Consider the following 14,316-nt stretch of genomic DNA (forward strand, 5'->3'; position numbering starts at 1 on the left):
TTGATGGATGAAGGGGGCAAATAGGAGGGATACACGTGTCCCAAATCCAACAACGCTGTTCCCAGGCGAATAGGCTAGATGGTAACTTAAGGTAGGAATACCGCTCGTTCTCGAAGGCGGCGTGGGCCATGGAGCCAGCGAGCCGAGCGCCAAATTAAAGGGCGAAAAATAAAGCAAGGAAAAGCGGAGAGTGTCCTTACCTGCTCTCGCTGTCTCTTCCGAAATTATTTAATTCTTTCACCGCTCGTCCTTGTCTGGAGGCGTGGATTCTTGGTCATTAATAAAGTTTTGATTTTTACCAAAAGTCGACGATCGATGGCGAAGCGGAGAGAGGTAGATGGCGATGATAATGGATCGGTCCGGGCAGAGCGGGATTGATATAATAGATTATATCGGATTGGATCGAGGTCGAAGAAGAGGGTGAAGGCAAGAGGGCCCAAAAGGGGGGCGAAAAAAATGGAGTTCCCGCCCATCGACCCCTCTTGAAATCTAGTAGAGCACAGCCGCACAGGAGCGGGGGCAGGCGAAGCAGGTGGCCAAGCACGAGGAGAGAGAGAAGAGAAGGGGGAGGACGAGGAGCGAACTCAGAGCACGCGTTGCGGTGAAGCGTACGGGGACGAGATGGACACGCCCGAGCGGAGCAAGGTCGCCGGGACGCCGATCTCCAAGTTCGAGGTGATCTGCGACTCAAGCGGATTCTTCGATCGATTTGAGTTACATGATTCTCTTTATTTTGGGGTCTTTTGTTTGTTTTTCCAGGGGGGATTTGTGGGTCTGTGTTCCTTTTTTTGTGCGAGATTGTGGGTTCCTATTGGGTCTGTTTGTTTTTCGCTTGGTCTTGGTTTCTCGAAGGGAAAAGTTGTATTTTCACTGTCTTTTGATTCTTGTTTCGGCATTGGCTAATTGATCATATTGCTTGGGAAACCTTCAATTTGCAATTGATGACTAGTTGAAATTCATACTTCAAGTTCCTCACTCTATGTATTCAATCCTATTATGTTTCCTTGAGGACTGATTCCAAGTGTTTTTTATGCCAACATTCTTGGCTGTCGATTCAGTGTTGTTTCTTCCTCGAATTCTCTCTGTCTAGATGCGAAAAAAGGTTTTGTGTTTTTTAAAAGTTTAGTTTGCAACGCTTATTTGGGTTACATTTGGAAGATTTGCTGCTCATAATTCGTCTTCATTGATTTTAGACGTTTTGAGGACTGAGATCTTGCCTTACTGATGCAAGAACAACAAATTCTGCTGAGTAGCGCTGTATTCTTCGTTAATTTCTCGAGCTCTTGATGTGATAACTTTGGATTTGTGCATTTATCTAAAACTGTTAGTTCAACTTAATTAGGACATCTGCTTTGTGGCGGAGGTGAGATCGCTTGGGACCTATTTGAAGGATGATCCCGTTGATATCTTTTTAGTGTTCCAATAGGGTTCAATCGGTTTAAGTTCACATTTGTTCTGTCTTTACATCGCTTTCTTCCATCAAGGCGTTGGCTTTTTTCATTATTTGGATTTCTTTCTCCAAATTTGGCTTCTGGGCAGAGAGGATTGATTGGTCATTCCAAGTCAGGACTTTAAAATGTTTGATCTTTTGTTCTTCGTTTTGTTGGAGATTTTGAATCTGTGGAGATAAATCGCATCGTTCATGCTTGTCCTTAGGTTGACTCCTGATGAGCAGATCATCCTCATAACAAGAGTTTTTGCTGGCTAGAATTTCCCCCTTTATGTTAGTAACTAGTAAAGGTGCCCATTTTATGTATGCAATTGATATGCTACATTCGGTTGCTCTCACACATTTCATATTTTTTTTAATGGTTTATGTTGTTTGATTTTACCCATTAGCTTAGTTTTTTTCCTCCTTTTTTTTTTGCAGGATTCACCTGTTTTCAACTTCATTAATAATTTGTCTCCAATCCAGCCTGTTGAGCCACAAGATTCATTGCATGTTACACAAACGTACCAATCACTGAACTTTGCTTCTCTTTCTTCAATATTTAGTTCACCACATATCAATCCTCCAAGGGAAACTAGGTCCTCTGGAAGGTAATAATCAAGATTGAATTTCTTCAGTTTACATATATTTCAATATCCCTATTTCATGTTGGTGTTTATTACCGTACTCAGGGTTCCTCTCACAAACTCCATTAAAGAGGATAATGCATCGAATAATGCTGATGAAAGTAACTTATTGTTGGAGGTTTCTGATGTTGCTAGGCCATCCCGATTCACTACAAGCGCACAGGAAAATTGCATGATAGCATGTTCACTCAATGAGGCTACTGTCGATCCTCCTGATCAGTGCCCAAATCTCCCGAGTACTTTTCCTCAGCCAACCCAATATGAATCCGGTAGTCCTGATCATAACCTGACACCTTGCTATGGTATTAAAATGGATGATAAGCTATACGTTGATAATACTTCAGTTGAGCTTCACCTGATTCAAACTAGTGTAGAGCAGCGCAAAATTTTGTTTGCTATGGGAAATGATGTTCAAGAAACTCATTCGTTTGATCTGACCAAAGATGAAGCATTTGGGTGTGACTGGGAAAGTTTAATCTCTGATGATGGTGAAGGATTGTTGATCTTTGATTCCTCCATGGAGCTGGAGGCCCAAATGGGAGAAGCTGAGAAAAGTATGGATGATGATGGGAATATATTTGCTTCTCTATTGACAAATTTCACAGAGAATGCTGATTGTTTACAGAAAATACAACCTGATATCTCCCATGGTTCTTGTGTCCATAATGTCAGCAATGACCCTTCATCAAGTTGTACTGAAGGTTGTAATATGGATCATGAAACAGATTGTGCCAAAAAAGTGCTGTCTGATACTTGCCAGGATCAGGTACTGTTGGTGATCTGTCTTTGGACGAAAATTGAATTTTTTTGTGTTCAAACTTATTGGCAGCATGGTGCCCATTCATGTTATCGATTTTTCTTCTTTCCAACTGTGTTTATATGCTCTCCTTACAATTTCCTGTTTACTTGTCTGTTTGTAAATATTTGCTGCTATGATCTTCAAGATTTTGTGTTTGTACACAAGTGCTTTCTGATTTAAGATGTTGTATATATTTGAGCCCTTCACAATTTTGGTTGAGGGAAATTTGAATGGAACTTTGTACCCATGTGCGGGTGTTTCTTGCTCTATAGGCAGGGAGGATCCTCTAATTCGCATTTTGTGGAGCAGAGGATGGTCCATTGCCTTTGATTGGTGGATTATGATGGATCCCACCTGTTTAACAGGCAGGATCTATCAAAATGGACCAATCCATGTAGTGGACCATTCTGTGGTCCGCAAATTGCGGACAAGAGGATCCGTCCTCCCCTATAGGACTCGAACTTATTGATTATTGTATCATACTTCTTTTGCATTTAGGGTATTTTGATTGTATGAAATTTGTTTTAGTCAATATGCATGCATAATAACGGTTGCCTTTTATCTTGTAGGTTGACATCCACCAACAACGAGGAATGCTTAGACGGTGTTTGGTTTTTGAGCTTGCTAGTGTTTCTAAAAAGAATCTCACGCCATCTACTTCTTCCTCCAAAGGCAAGAGAATCTGTGGAGCCAACAATTTGAAGCTTAAAACTACTCCATTACGTGCCTTGCCTGGGATCGGGTTACATTTGAATGCCCTTGCTACAACATCGAAGGATACAATGGTTACAAAAGATGCACCGACATCTGGAAAACAAGTAATCAGCATTCCAATTGATCCTCTTATATCAGAGACAACTGAGAGGGAAAATCCAACAAATTCCTTATCTGTTGGAAAGGATTCTGGCCCTGAGGATAGCGAAGGCCATCTCCAAATTGTTCCTTATGATGATCCAAAGGATGCAATCATTAATAACTGCGAGGAGTTGACTCAAGGTAGTCCAAAGAAGAAGAGGTATGTTGTACATGTTGCTTTATCTCTTCTTGATTGTAACTATATTAATAGTAATGGAAACTCATGATCTAGACGCAAGACACAAAGTGGAGGCGATAGTGAAGGATGCAAGCGTTGCAACTGTAAGAAGTCAAAATGTCTGAAACTGTGAGACTCTTCATATCAATTTCAGTGATTTGTCTTCGAATTTTCAAATAATAGATGACTCTTTATATTCAGCATGCTTTCTTAACACTGTAAAAATATTCTTTAGACCAATGTGATCTAGATAGAATAATTGACTCGAATCTTATAATGGTTGTACTGACATGGAGACATCTTATGCAGCTACTGTGAGTGCTTTGCTGCTGGAGTCTATTGTTCTGAGCCCTGTTCATGTCAGGAGTGTGTTAATAAACCTGTCCATGAGGAAACTGTTCTAGCTACTCGTAAGCAGATAGAGTCTCGTAATCCGCTTGCATTTGCCCCAAAAGTTATTCGAACATCTGAATCTGGCCTCGAAGTAGGGGTAAGAATTTCACCTGCGACATTGCTCTTCTATGGATTATTATTATTATTATTATTATTATTATTATTCTGTAGTTCTTATTGATTTTAATGGGATTATCTCTTGAATACCTCTAGGATGACGACAACAGGACTCCTGCTTCAGCGCGACATAAGAGAGGATGCAATTGTAAAAAATCAAATTGCCTGAAGAAATATTGTGAATGTTACCAGGTGCTGTAACTTTTGAGGATCACTTGCTTTTTCTGCGTATGTTTTCTGATTCAAACTTATTCTATTTCTTTAGGGTGGAGTTGGGTGTTCAATTGGGTGCAGATGCGAAGGATGCAAGAATCTATTTGGAAGAAAGGATGGTGAGTATCAAGATGTACCATTTATTTCAAACTTTCTTTACTACTCTGGTTAATTCTGGTCTTTTGATAGGTACTCTTCCAAGTGCTGAGGGAATTGATCAAGCCGAGAAGGAAGCTGATGCATACATTAAGGAAGATGATAAACTAGAAGATGGACAACAAAGCACAAGCATTCAAATTGAGCATCATGCTCCAGGAAACATTTTGCCAGCCACACCATTGCGAAGTATCAGGTGAAGGAAGCATTTTCTGTGCTTGTTTCAGTAGGTTATTTCGGTGTTCAGATTTCTCATCTGACAGTGAAAGCTTTATCACTCAGGCTACCAGTTGAAATGCCATTCTATTCAAGTTCAAAACCTCCACAACCAACTAGGCTTTTGATCGGACGCTCACCTGCGCTCTATGGCTCTCACATGATTCGGAAACCTGAATTTGTTCACCTTCAAACTAAGCTGGACAATGTCACCACAATTCTCGAGGATGATGACACTCCTGCAATTCTAAGATCCACTGCAACTTCCACCACTGGCATCAAGGTTTCTTCCCCTAATGGGAAGAGGGTTTCGCCTCCGCACACCGGAGTTGGTTTGACACCACCGAACCGCAAAGGCTGCAGGAAACTGATACTGAAATCAATCCCCTCCTTCCCATCTTTAAGCACTGATGATGCTGAACACTGATGTTTAGCTGATCCGGTGTAGTTTCAGTTTACCGTTCGATTGTGAATGTGAATGCTAATGCGAATGGACTACTGAAGTAGCCCACAAGGCGCATCGACAGTCCACAAGGCTCATGGACACCTCCACGGACCTCAGGCTTTGAGCAGTTTATCGTTGAAGATTATACGAGATAAGATTAGTTTGTGTTGCAAGTACCATTAGTAGTGCTGTAATACTTGTTCATAAAGTGCACTTGTAGCATCAATTCCTTCCAGGTTTATTTATAAAGTGTTCTCTTCTATCTTCAGATTATTCTATCCATCACTATCATGCTGATTTAAAAAAAAATTATTCTCAAACCATGTAATTTGATGATAATATGATTGTTACAGCGTCTCTGTTCGTATGCAAATTACAATTACTCATGGAGCTTTGCTTCAGTCGGCGGCGGCGAAGACGGTGGCTTTATGCATCCATTTGAGTCACAGACGGGCGGCGGCTTCGCCAAGAACTCAGCGCATTCTTCCACAGGTCTCTGCTTCGGCCGCTCCGGCAAGCAGTTCTCACGGTCGTCCTTGTCCTGGACCTTCGAACACACCTCCGGCTCGCCGCAGAAGTAGTTATCGGAGAAGGTGAAGTTCATGAGTCGGGGCAGTTCGCACACGGCCGCCGGGACCTCGCCGGAGAAGTTGTTGTGAGCGACGTCGAGCTGCTCGAGCTTCTTGAGCTGGCCGAGGGAGGCGGGGAGGTGGCCGACCAGGGCGTTGAAGCCGACGTCGAGGACGGTGAGGTTGAGGAGGTCGCCGATGGCGTCGGGGAGGCAGGAGGAGAGGGAGGCGTTGAGGAGGAGGAGCTCCGTGAGGGTGCCGGCCATGGCGGAGATGGAGGTGGGGAAGCAGCCGGCGATGCGTGTGTTGGCGAGGACGAGGACGGAGACAGTCGAGTTGCCGAGGTTGGGAGGGAAGGTGAAGCTGAAGTCGTTGTCGTTGAGGAAGAGCGCGTCGAGGGGGAGGTCGAAGACTCGGCTAGGAACCTCGCCGGAGAACCTACAGTTTCGGATTTTATGTGAAGGGACGGATCAAATAAGTTCGGCACATTTATATAAAGCAAGAATTACCTGTTGAAGCGAATGTCGAGGAACCTGAGCGCCGGAAGGTCGAGCACCACCGCCGGGAACGGCCCCTCCAGCTCATTGTTGCTCACGTCGAGCTCGAACAGCCTCTCCATCTTTCTCAGGGCGTCCGGCAGCCCGCCGGCGAAGCGGTTGGAGTTGATGTGGAACAGCGCGAGGTCGGCGAGGAGGCCGAGCTCCTCGGGGAGTTTCCCGGCGATCTGACCGCCGTTGAGGTCGATGCCAGCGACGGTGATCTCGTCGGGGTCGTCCGGCGCCGCCGCGCAAAAGACGCCGGTGTAGTTGCAGACGTGGGGCCCGCACCAGTGGATGGTCAGGTTGGCGGGGTCTTCGGTGATGACGTGCTTCCATGCCTGTAACGCCACGTAGGCCTTCTCCAGCCGCGGGTTCGATGGGGGGTCCTCGTGGAGGAAGTCGTGAGGCGGGTCGTGTTCTAAGGGAGTGACGAGGAGGGGGAGGAAGAGGAGGAGAAAGAATATGGCAATGGAGAAGAGGGAAACATAGTGAGGGGTGCTCATTTTGTTAACTCTTTGTGTAATCAAATAGTTACAATCTTTTGTTAGCTATATATAGAGATAAAACTACTAGAAAAGGGCTTCACATCTAATAGTTTTATTAAGATTAAATTAATTTCATTAAATTATTATACATCGAATATTTGGTTGTTAAATAGAATAAGAATGAAATAAGGAATAATTTGATATATCTATTTTTTCTACTACACTAGGCAAACTCAATTTATATTTTTAGATCTACAAATCATGCTTCGTTGGTCTACTGGACATGATAGTGTTATACACTACTAGTAGATTTTCCAAGTAATGATTAAGATTTTCGTACATATAAGCAAGACATGGAGTCGCCTTCGCCAACAAACATAGATAAACAAGGGATACTATTCAACAACCAACACTCTACCTTTCACTTGGTACTTTAGAGGGGCCCTTTGTTGAAGCTCCACATGATCTTGCTTTCTTCGTAAATAAATTTGTTTTTCATAAATAATAAGTGAATTTCTCTAGATCAATAGAATTGGATCATATTATTAGACTTTGGACGTGAATTGGTGTGGCTTAGTTGGTATGACAATCACAAGATAGATGTTTATGGGTAGTCAATCCCTTTCCTTCTTTAGGCATTGGACTATTGTTGCATAAGGTGATGTTGTGAGGGAATCAAGCTAACCTTTTTCTTGCTTTCTAAGGTAAAACCTACAATAAGTCTTTGGGGTTTGTAAGGAGATAATATGTGATATTTCACCCTATCATGCATGTTCTTCTTGATACATCGATCTATCATTCTTATTAGTCTTATCAATTTGAGAATCATGCCAAATTACTAATAAAAAAGACTTCCAAAGTTTCCCTAATAGAAAATCATCTACCACCATTTTCATTTTATTGTAAAAATAACATACTAACTCGAGTAGTTATTTAGTGGAGTATAATATATATTTTAATTTTAAAAATATTTTACAAAAAAATAATGGTATGCATTTGATTTCTTTTTATCCTTCGTTTTTAAGATAAAGTTTAGATAGCTTTATTTAATCGAATTTTTTTATAAAATAAACCCACAACCCTTTCGGGTTACCCGAAAATGGAAATATTAATATTTGAATGCAATTAGATGATTAGATTTTTTTTAGAAGATATATATTGTTTAATGTTAAGGGAGTCGAAGAAATTGATGATATAATAAAATATAATTTAATAACTTAATATATACTATTAGTAATGTAGAACTATATAGATTTTTTAATCGGAGGAGTATTAAATTTCCTTCCTTTTATTTGCCTTAAATTGTATTCTAGTCAATTAATAATCGTAAAACATTTTTGTAAACAGTATTTAACTTGAAAATTAAGAAAATTAAATATAAACAAATTTATTGAAATATTAAGAGTCTAATGATGCTTATTCAAAATAAATCTAAGGTCTTTAGAGTTATTAAGGACTGCTTAAAAATATTTAACCAACCTATGAATCTAAATAACTAAAAGAAATAAAACACAAATTTATATCTACAATGGAAATAGTTAGAGGGTGAATTATTTTTAAAAGTATGGGTAAAGGAGAGAACTTTGACGATTTTTAAACTTCAAGGGGTATATTTGAAATGGTAAAAAATTTGACGAGGCAAAATGAAAATTTCTCTTAGTTTTCTATGAAATAATCTAACGGTTAACATGACGAACTCTCGCCCACAATAAGTCAATTTCCATGAGTTGCAATGATTCTATTAATATTCTTTAAATTTTATTAAATTGAATGTAGAATATCAAACTATTTGACAGGAATCTGGTTAAAAAGGTCTAATATAATATTCGAAGTGAGAACTGAGAAGACAGTCCATGTCTTCTTCCTTAAGTCATGACAAAGAGATTAGCCATATTTAATATTTTATTACAAAACGAATAGACATGGTTAGAACCGTAAATTTAGATCGGATCAATTAAATAAATTAGGTTTAAATTTTATTCAAACAATTTAAAGATGGATCAAGATGGACCGATCATCTAAGCCCCCACCCTCACAGGTCAACCCGTTATGAACTTGGATTGACCGATCAATTGAAAAAAATAAAATTTTCTTTCAAACTTAAAATTAAAATAGAAAATTCAACGGACTGATTTGACCCGTTTAATCTGTAATTCGAACTTAAAAAATTTAATCTTTTCTATATATGTATATGATTCTGTTTGGAATCTGAGTTAGACGAAAGTCGGATGAACTGTTACTAGTATTGATGGAGAGGCCATTAGATCCCACTTTTCGTATGTGCCCAAGAGAACAGACCTCCACGTGGTACTGACGGACGGAGGTAACTAAGCCGACGGTACTTGAGCTCTATGCGCACTCAGATAAGCACAGGAACATTAGAGGCCAGAAACTAGGGGTGAGCATTCGGTTAATTTGATATTAATTTTGTATAAATTCTTTTTATTATTATTTTAAACAAATTTAGTTAATTCGGTGTTAACTGAAATAACTAATTCGGTTAATTCAATTTTAGTAAAACTTTGATTTGATTCGGTTAGCCAACACTAAATCGATTTTTGGTTAATTCGATTAATTTATGGACCGAATTAATCGAATGCTCAACCCTACCAGAAACTAGGAAAAAAAAATCCCCGTAACAGACCCTCCGACGCTTAAGTTAAGTACTTTTTCCCAGAAGAAAGGTGTACAAAGGAAAAAAGAACTGTAGAGGACAAGTGCAAAAGTGTGAGAGAGCGTATCTGTATAAGGGAGAGGACCTCCCTTTTTATATGACACTGCGTACCTCTGGAACCTGCTTACTGTTAGAGAATGTCGGGTATCAAAGACTGCCCGCTGGTAGAGGATACGTGGCACCCTCTTATGGATTGAGAAAAAGTTCTATTCGCATATGACAGCAGACCATAGGCGTATTCCCTAACAGACAGTTACGATTCCCTAACATTGTTGTCGCTTAGTGCCTTCTGTCCCGCCCGGATATAGTTATGGGCAGTTCGAGCTGATCGTTAGGGTGTGACGCCTGGCTTGAATCTGGATGAGGGAGACGAGTTGGGACGAGGGTTCCCTCTTTCACGCTTGGAGTATTGAAGGGTCGATTGGGAGTTATCTTACTGAAACTGAAAATACTAGACATATCTATGCAGATCGGGTTGAAGAAACCAAACTAATCAAGAAGATCAAGCCTTATTCCAGGCCGAATCTCATATCTCTGGCCTGAGATCCAGATCTGTCAATACCTGACCGGGAGTTATGCAGCTGATAACGTCAAACCCCTAACCTCTTCTCATTAATTTCTGATTATCACATCCCCTTAACTTCTGATTGTTGATTTTATCGAACTCCACCTTTATGCACCGTATCAATATATATTTTTTTTAACTTTTAATGGACACATGGATTGACTTGCCGAGACCTAAGGCTGTAGTTGGATTGAAAATTTCCTAATATGTCAAAATGACGAATCATTTCACATCATTACCAAATGTCTGGCCTGTCATGGATCAGCCCACCCGCTATGGGTTGACCATTTGACCGCGCTAGACATGATTAAATGCCCACTTATATAAAAAATACACAAAAAATCTCAAGACGCTTCGAACTCGCAAGGAATCCACAAGCTCATTAGGATCTTCAACGCACAAACTAGATGGAAACAATAGAAGAACTCGATGTAAAAATTTGAATACAAGAAACGAATCCAAAAAATTTGAATCTTAATTTGAATCTAAGATTCAAATTTTATAACCTCTTTCAACACAAACATTGTTCAACTTGACATGCAATAACCATTTCCAACACTCAAATATATGTACACAACTACACACACAAAGCAGCCCCCAGTGCATGATGTGAGGCTAAGAGGCCGAATACATTCCCCAATAACCGGGGTTCAATTTTCATATAAGACACCTATAACAATTGTACTACTGGTCAGGAGTTACCACGCTTCATGAATTTATTTAGTGGATGGAATGTGAAGCCAGAAAACAAAAAACAAAAAACAAAAAACAAAAAACAAAAAACAAAGCAATATAGACACAGAATGTTCTTGAGAATGTTAAGTGTTTAAATATCTCCAACTGTAGACAATTCTTCTCCATGTTCTTCCCTCATTTCCTGCAATTCCCTTTGCACATCGAAGGATTCGGAGGACATGGAACTGTCGTAACTGGACTCAGTGGAGCATGAATTGCATGAAACAATATCACTTCTACTTGTATCATACTTCATAGCCACAAATTCATATAATTTGCCATGATTTGGGATCGACTTCAAGCATGGATTTTGGTTAAGCTGAGAATGAGATTAAGGTAAACCAACCCATCAGAAGATGCACCAGCAGTTTCAAAAGTTCTAAAGGAATGTAAGGGAAGATATGTTTTCAAGATAAATAACAAATCTATTCTAATTCTTATTGAATATATATTTTCTTCATCAATACTTTGAAACCCAGTGATGTAAGATGCTTGACAAACAATTGTACAAGTGTCAAAAAGCAACGTCAATAAAAGAAACCTGTTGTCTTTCGATATGATTTGTACAAGATATGATTTTAGCACGACAGATAAACAAGGAGGTTATGTCAATGTCGAGCCTACCTCTCTTGATACGAGACAATCAAAGTTGGCTCCATTCTTAGGAGATTGAGCAGCTGCGGCAGCAGCAACAGCCTACTATAAACAAAATTTAAGCAATCGACAATTCAGCCATAAAAAAAAAAAACTAACTGCTCGTAATGTACCTGAATGATAAGTCCATCCGCCAAATGAACACAGCGAGGATTCCCTAATTCCATCAAGTTTGGGCTGGGCGACATGGGAACTTCCAATGCTTCTGATGTTGTCGAAGAATCAGGTACAGGGGCAACCTATAGACCGTGGAAAGTTAAAACACTTCAAATGAGAAATTATGGAAGATGAATTAAAGTTATCACAATGTTTATAGAGCTAGGATTCCCTAATTCCATTAAGTTTGAACTGGGAGAATTGGTTATTTCCGATGCTTTTGATGAATCAAGTATGATGACAACCTATGGACCGTGGAAAAGTTAACACTTTTCAAATGAGAAATTATTAAAGAGAAATTAAAAAGTCATTACAATGCTTACAGAGGTAGGATTCCCTAATTTCATCAAGTTTGAACTGCGAGAATTAGGTATTTCCGATGCTTTTGATGTTATGGATGAATAAGGTATGGGGGCAACCTATATACATAGACCATGGAAAAGTTCATTGGAGACAAACACTTTTCAAATGAGAAATTATTGAAGACAAACTAAAACATCATTACAAGCTCATTGGAATATACATTTCCCCTCCAGCTTAACTGTAGACTTGTTATTTCTTATATAAACAAGTACAAATGATCCATAATATTGATAAACATATACACCAAACAGACTTCCTGAACATTTTGATAACTTGTCATGCTGAATTTGTATATGCAAGCAAAATGTTAGCATGCAGCACTGTGATCAGTACCCAATATTTAGCATTGTTAGGAATAAATGAGGGAAAAGGAAATCAGAAAATTTAAACATTGTTAGAGTTAGAGAGTATTATAGTTTTCATAACTAATGAACTTACTCATCACCAAAACCAGTAGGCTGTAATAAAACCAATAGGTTGTGCCAAAACAACCTAGTATCTATGCTTAGAAAATACACGTCTCTTTCCCTTGAACTAGAGTATTGTAGTTTTCATAATTAATAAGCTTACTCATAATCAAAAAAATTAGGTTGTAATAAAACCAGTAGGTTGTGCCAAACTACCTTGTGTCTATGCTTAGAATTTAGAGGGGAAAGATTTATGAAAAGTGAAAATATACGGTTTGATGATCATCAAATGTTCATAATTAGATACAATAAATGGTCAAGCTGATTGATTGAGGAAATTAAACTCCTCGGCTGGCTCCCATCTCAGCGCTGCGCCGCCGCCACCTCCCGAGCCACCCGTACACTCAGCAGACGTCTGCGCCCTTCCTCGGCCCACGTCTTAATCCCGACCCACGTTAGCAGCTCCCTCCACCCTGACTGAGCCTGAGCCGTCGCCGTCACCTCCACCCGGACCTACCTCGGGTTGTAATAAAATCAGTAGGTTATGCCAAATCAGTACTTTTGTTAACCCCGACCTATGTTAGCGTCTCCCTTCACCCAGATTGAGCCGCAGCTGCCGCCGCCGCAGATACCATGGTCTCAGACCAGGACTTTTCTTAAACCCGACCTATGTTAGCGGCTCCCTCCACCCCGACTGAGCCGCCGCCTCCACCCGGATCTACCTCGGGTTGTAATAAACCCTTAACCCCGACCTATGTTAGCGTCTCCTACTCTCCCTCCACCCAGACCGACCCTCCGCCCGAATCTCTGCCATACTGGATCCGATCTGGTTGCCGGAGAAGAGAAGGGCACCGGGGGAACCCAGACCTTTTGTTCCACGCCCACCAGCGTGCATAAACGAAAACGAAACTCCCCTTCCACCGAAAAATGTTTCCGAGGAGACGGCGACTCACCCTTTCCCCGTCGACTTACCCTCAAACCCAAAAAATGAGAGAAGAGGGGAAGGACGATGAAGATCCACAGCACCCAACCGTCGGAGACACTTTCCGTCCACCGGAGTGAAGGAACAGCTCAAAAAAAGAGAAGGGAAAAGAAGGCAAGTCACCTGTTTTTGCTTCGCGTATAAAACGGCGTAAACAGCAGCTGGGGCATTGTGAAAGCTGGAGCGGCGGATGCGGGGAAGAATCTTACGTTTGCTCGTCATCGCCGCCGGATTCACTAAGATTGCGAAGCGGAAGAGCGAATGAAATGAGATGGGACGATCACGATCTCCTATCTCGACGAGGAGGAAATGAGTTAGAAGCGGTAAGGAGGGACAGAGCACTCGAGTGATTGGTTTATAGGGTATTAAGGCGTGAATAGATTAATTAGCAAGTGGCAGATTTGCCGCAAATTCCAACGGCCCATCTCACCCGCAACGGTCTGCTCACCGAACACGCAACGTGTGAATAGGGAAGGCAATTTTCCCATCGAGTTTGGACCCGCAGGGAAAACATGAAATGGGGATAATGATCTTCGATTTTTCGAGGATGAGATAGATTTGAGACGGGTATGGAAATACTATCCCTATCGAATCTATCCCGAATATTATTATTATTAATATTAATAAATAATAATATGATTTTTTTAAAAAAATATTAATAATAGTATTAATATTAATATTAAAATTTTTGAAAATATTATTAATAATGATATTATTGATATTGATATTAATATTATCA

General features: G+C 40.3%; 3 protein-coding genes across 6 annotated transcripts; 1 reads left to right on the forward strand and 2 right to left on the reverse strand.

The window, feature by feature from the left end:
• The first annotated feature begins 230 nt into the window (after positions 1 to 230).
• Positions 231 to 5,716, forward strand: LOC122047990 (protein tesmin/TSO1-like CXC 3). Its single transcript, XM_042609555.1, has 10 exons — positions 231 to 675; positions 1,871 to 2,040; positions 2,122 to 2,842; positions 3,445 to 3,890; positions 3,963 to 4,037; positions 4,218 to 4,398; positions 4,515 to 4,610; positions 4,684 to 4,750; positions 4,821 to 4,983; positions 5,070 to 5,716. The coding sequence occupies exons 1-10, from the start codon at positions 622 to 624 to the stop codon at positions 5,428 to 5,430; spliced, it is 2,334 nt and encodes a 777-aa protein (XP_042465489.1). The 5' UTR covers positions 231 to 621; the 3' UTR covers positions 5,431 to 5,716.
• Positions 5,717 to 5,757: 41 nt separating this feature from the next.
• LOC122047991 (leucine-rich repeat extensin-like protein 6) lies at positions 5,758 to 7,061 on the reverse strand. The gene is made up of 2 exons (XM_042609557.1): positions 6,527 to 7,061; positions 5,758 to 6,455 (listed from the first exon to the last, which is right to left on the reverse strand). Exons 1-2 carry the CDS (start codon positions 7,057 to 7,059, stop codon positions 5,828 to 5,830), a joined length of 1,161 nt encoding a protein of 386 aa, XP_042465491.1. The 5' UTR covers positions 7,060 to 7,061; the 3' UTR covers positions 5,758 to 5,827.
• A 3,913-nt stretch (positions 7,062 to 10,974) lies between these two features.
• LOC122047992 lies at positions 10,975 to 13,918 on the reverse strand. Of its 4 annotated transcripts, XM_042609558.1 has the most exons (6): positions 13,701 to 13,918; positions 12,149 to 12,244; positions 11,975 to 12,070; positions 11,783 to 11,908; positions 11,640 to 11,711; positions 10,975 to 11,334 (listed from the first exon to the last, which is right to left on the reverse strand). In XM_042609558.1, the coding sequence occupies exons 1-6, from the start codon at positions 13,797 to 13,799 to the stop codon at positions 11,107 to 11,109; spliced, it is 717 nt and encodes a 238-aa protein (XP_042465492.1). In that variant the 5' UTR covers positions 13,800 to 13,918; the 3' UTR covers positions 10,975 to 11,106. The 4 variants fall into 4 exon arrangements, with proteins under 4 accessions (XP_042465492.1, XP_042465494.1, XP_042465493.1 ...); XM_042609560.1 differs by lacking the exon at positions 11,975 to 12,070; XM_042609559.1 differs by lacking the exon at positions 11,975 to 12,070 and having other exon boundaries at positions 12,140 to 12,244.
• Between the last annotated feature and the right edge of the window lie 398 nt (positions 13,919 to 14,316).

This window comes from Zingiber officinale, chromosome 2B (genome assembly GCF_018446385.1).
Source record: "Zingiber officinale cultivar Zhangliang chromosome 2B, Zo_v1.1, whole genome shotgun sequence".
Lineage (NCBI taxonomy): Eukaryota > Viridiplantae > Streptophyta > Magnoliopsida > Zingiberales > Zingiberaceae > Zingiber > Zingiber officinale.

Excerpts from the sequence above, each read along its gene's own strand:
- LOC122047990 (XM_042609555.1), top strand. The coding sequence starts at position 622 with ATGGACACGCCCGAGCGGAGCAAGGTCGCCGGGACGCCGATCTCCAAG. Across the intron at positions 2,041-2,121 it reads GAAACTAGGTCCTCTGGAAG|GGTTCCTCTCACAAACTCCA; the intron begins GTAATAATCAAG and ends TACCGTACTCAG. Across the intron at positions 3,891-3,962 it reads GGTAGTCCAAAGAAGAAGAG|ACGCAAGACACAAAGTGGAG; the intron begins GTATGTTGTACA and ends CTCATGATCTAG.
- LOC122047991 (XM_042609557.1), bottom strand. The coding sequence starts at position 7,059 with ATGAGCACCCCTCACTATGTTTCCCTCTTCTCCATTGCCATATTCTTT. Across the intron at positions 6,456-6,526 it reads CTCGACATTCGCTTCAACAG|GTTCTCCGGCGAGGTTCCTA; the intron begins GTAATTCTTGCT and ends CCGAAACTGTAG.
- LOC122047992 (XM_042609558.1), bottom strand. The coding sequence starts at position 13,799 with ATGACGAGCAAACGTAAGATTCTTCCCCGCATCCGCCGCTCCAGCTTT. Across the intron at positions 12,071-12,148 it reads AATTAGGGAATCCTACCTCT|GTTGTCATCATACTTGATTC; the intron begins GTAAGCATTGTA and ends CACGGTCCATAG. Across the intron at positions 11,712-11,782 it reads CGGATGGACTTATCATTCAG|GCTGTTGCTGCTGCCGCAGC; the intron begins GTACATTACGAG and ends TGTTTATAGTAG.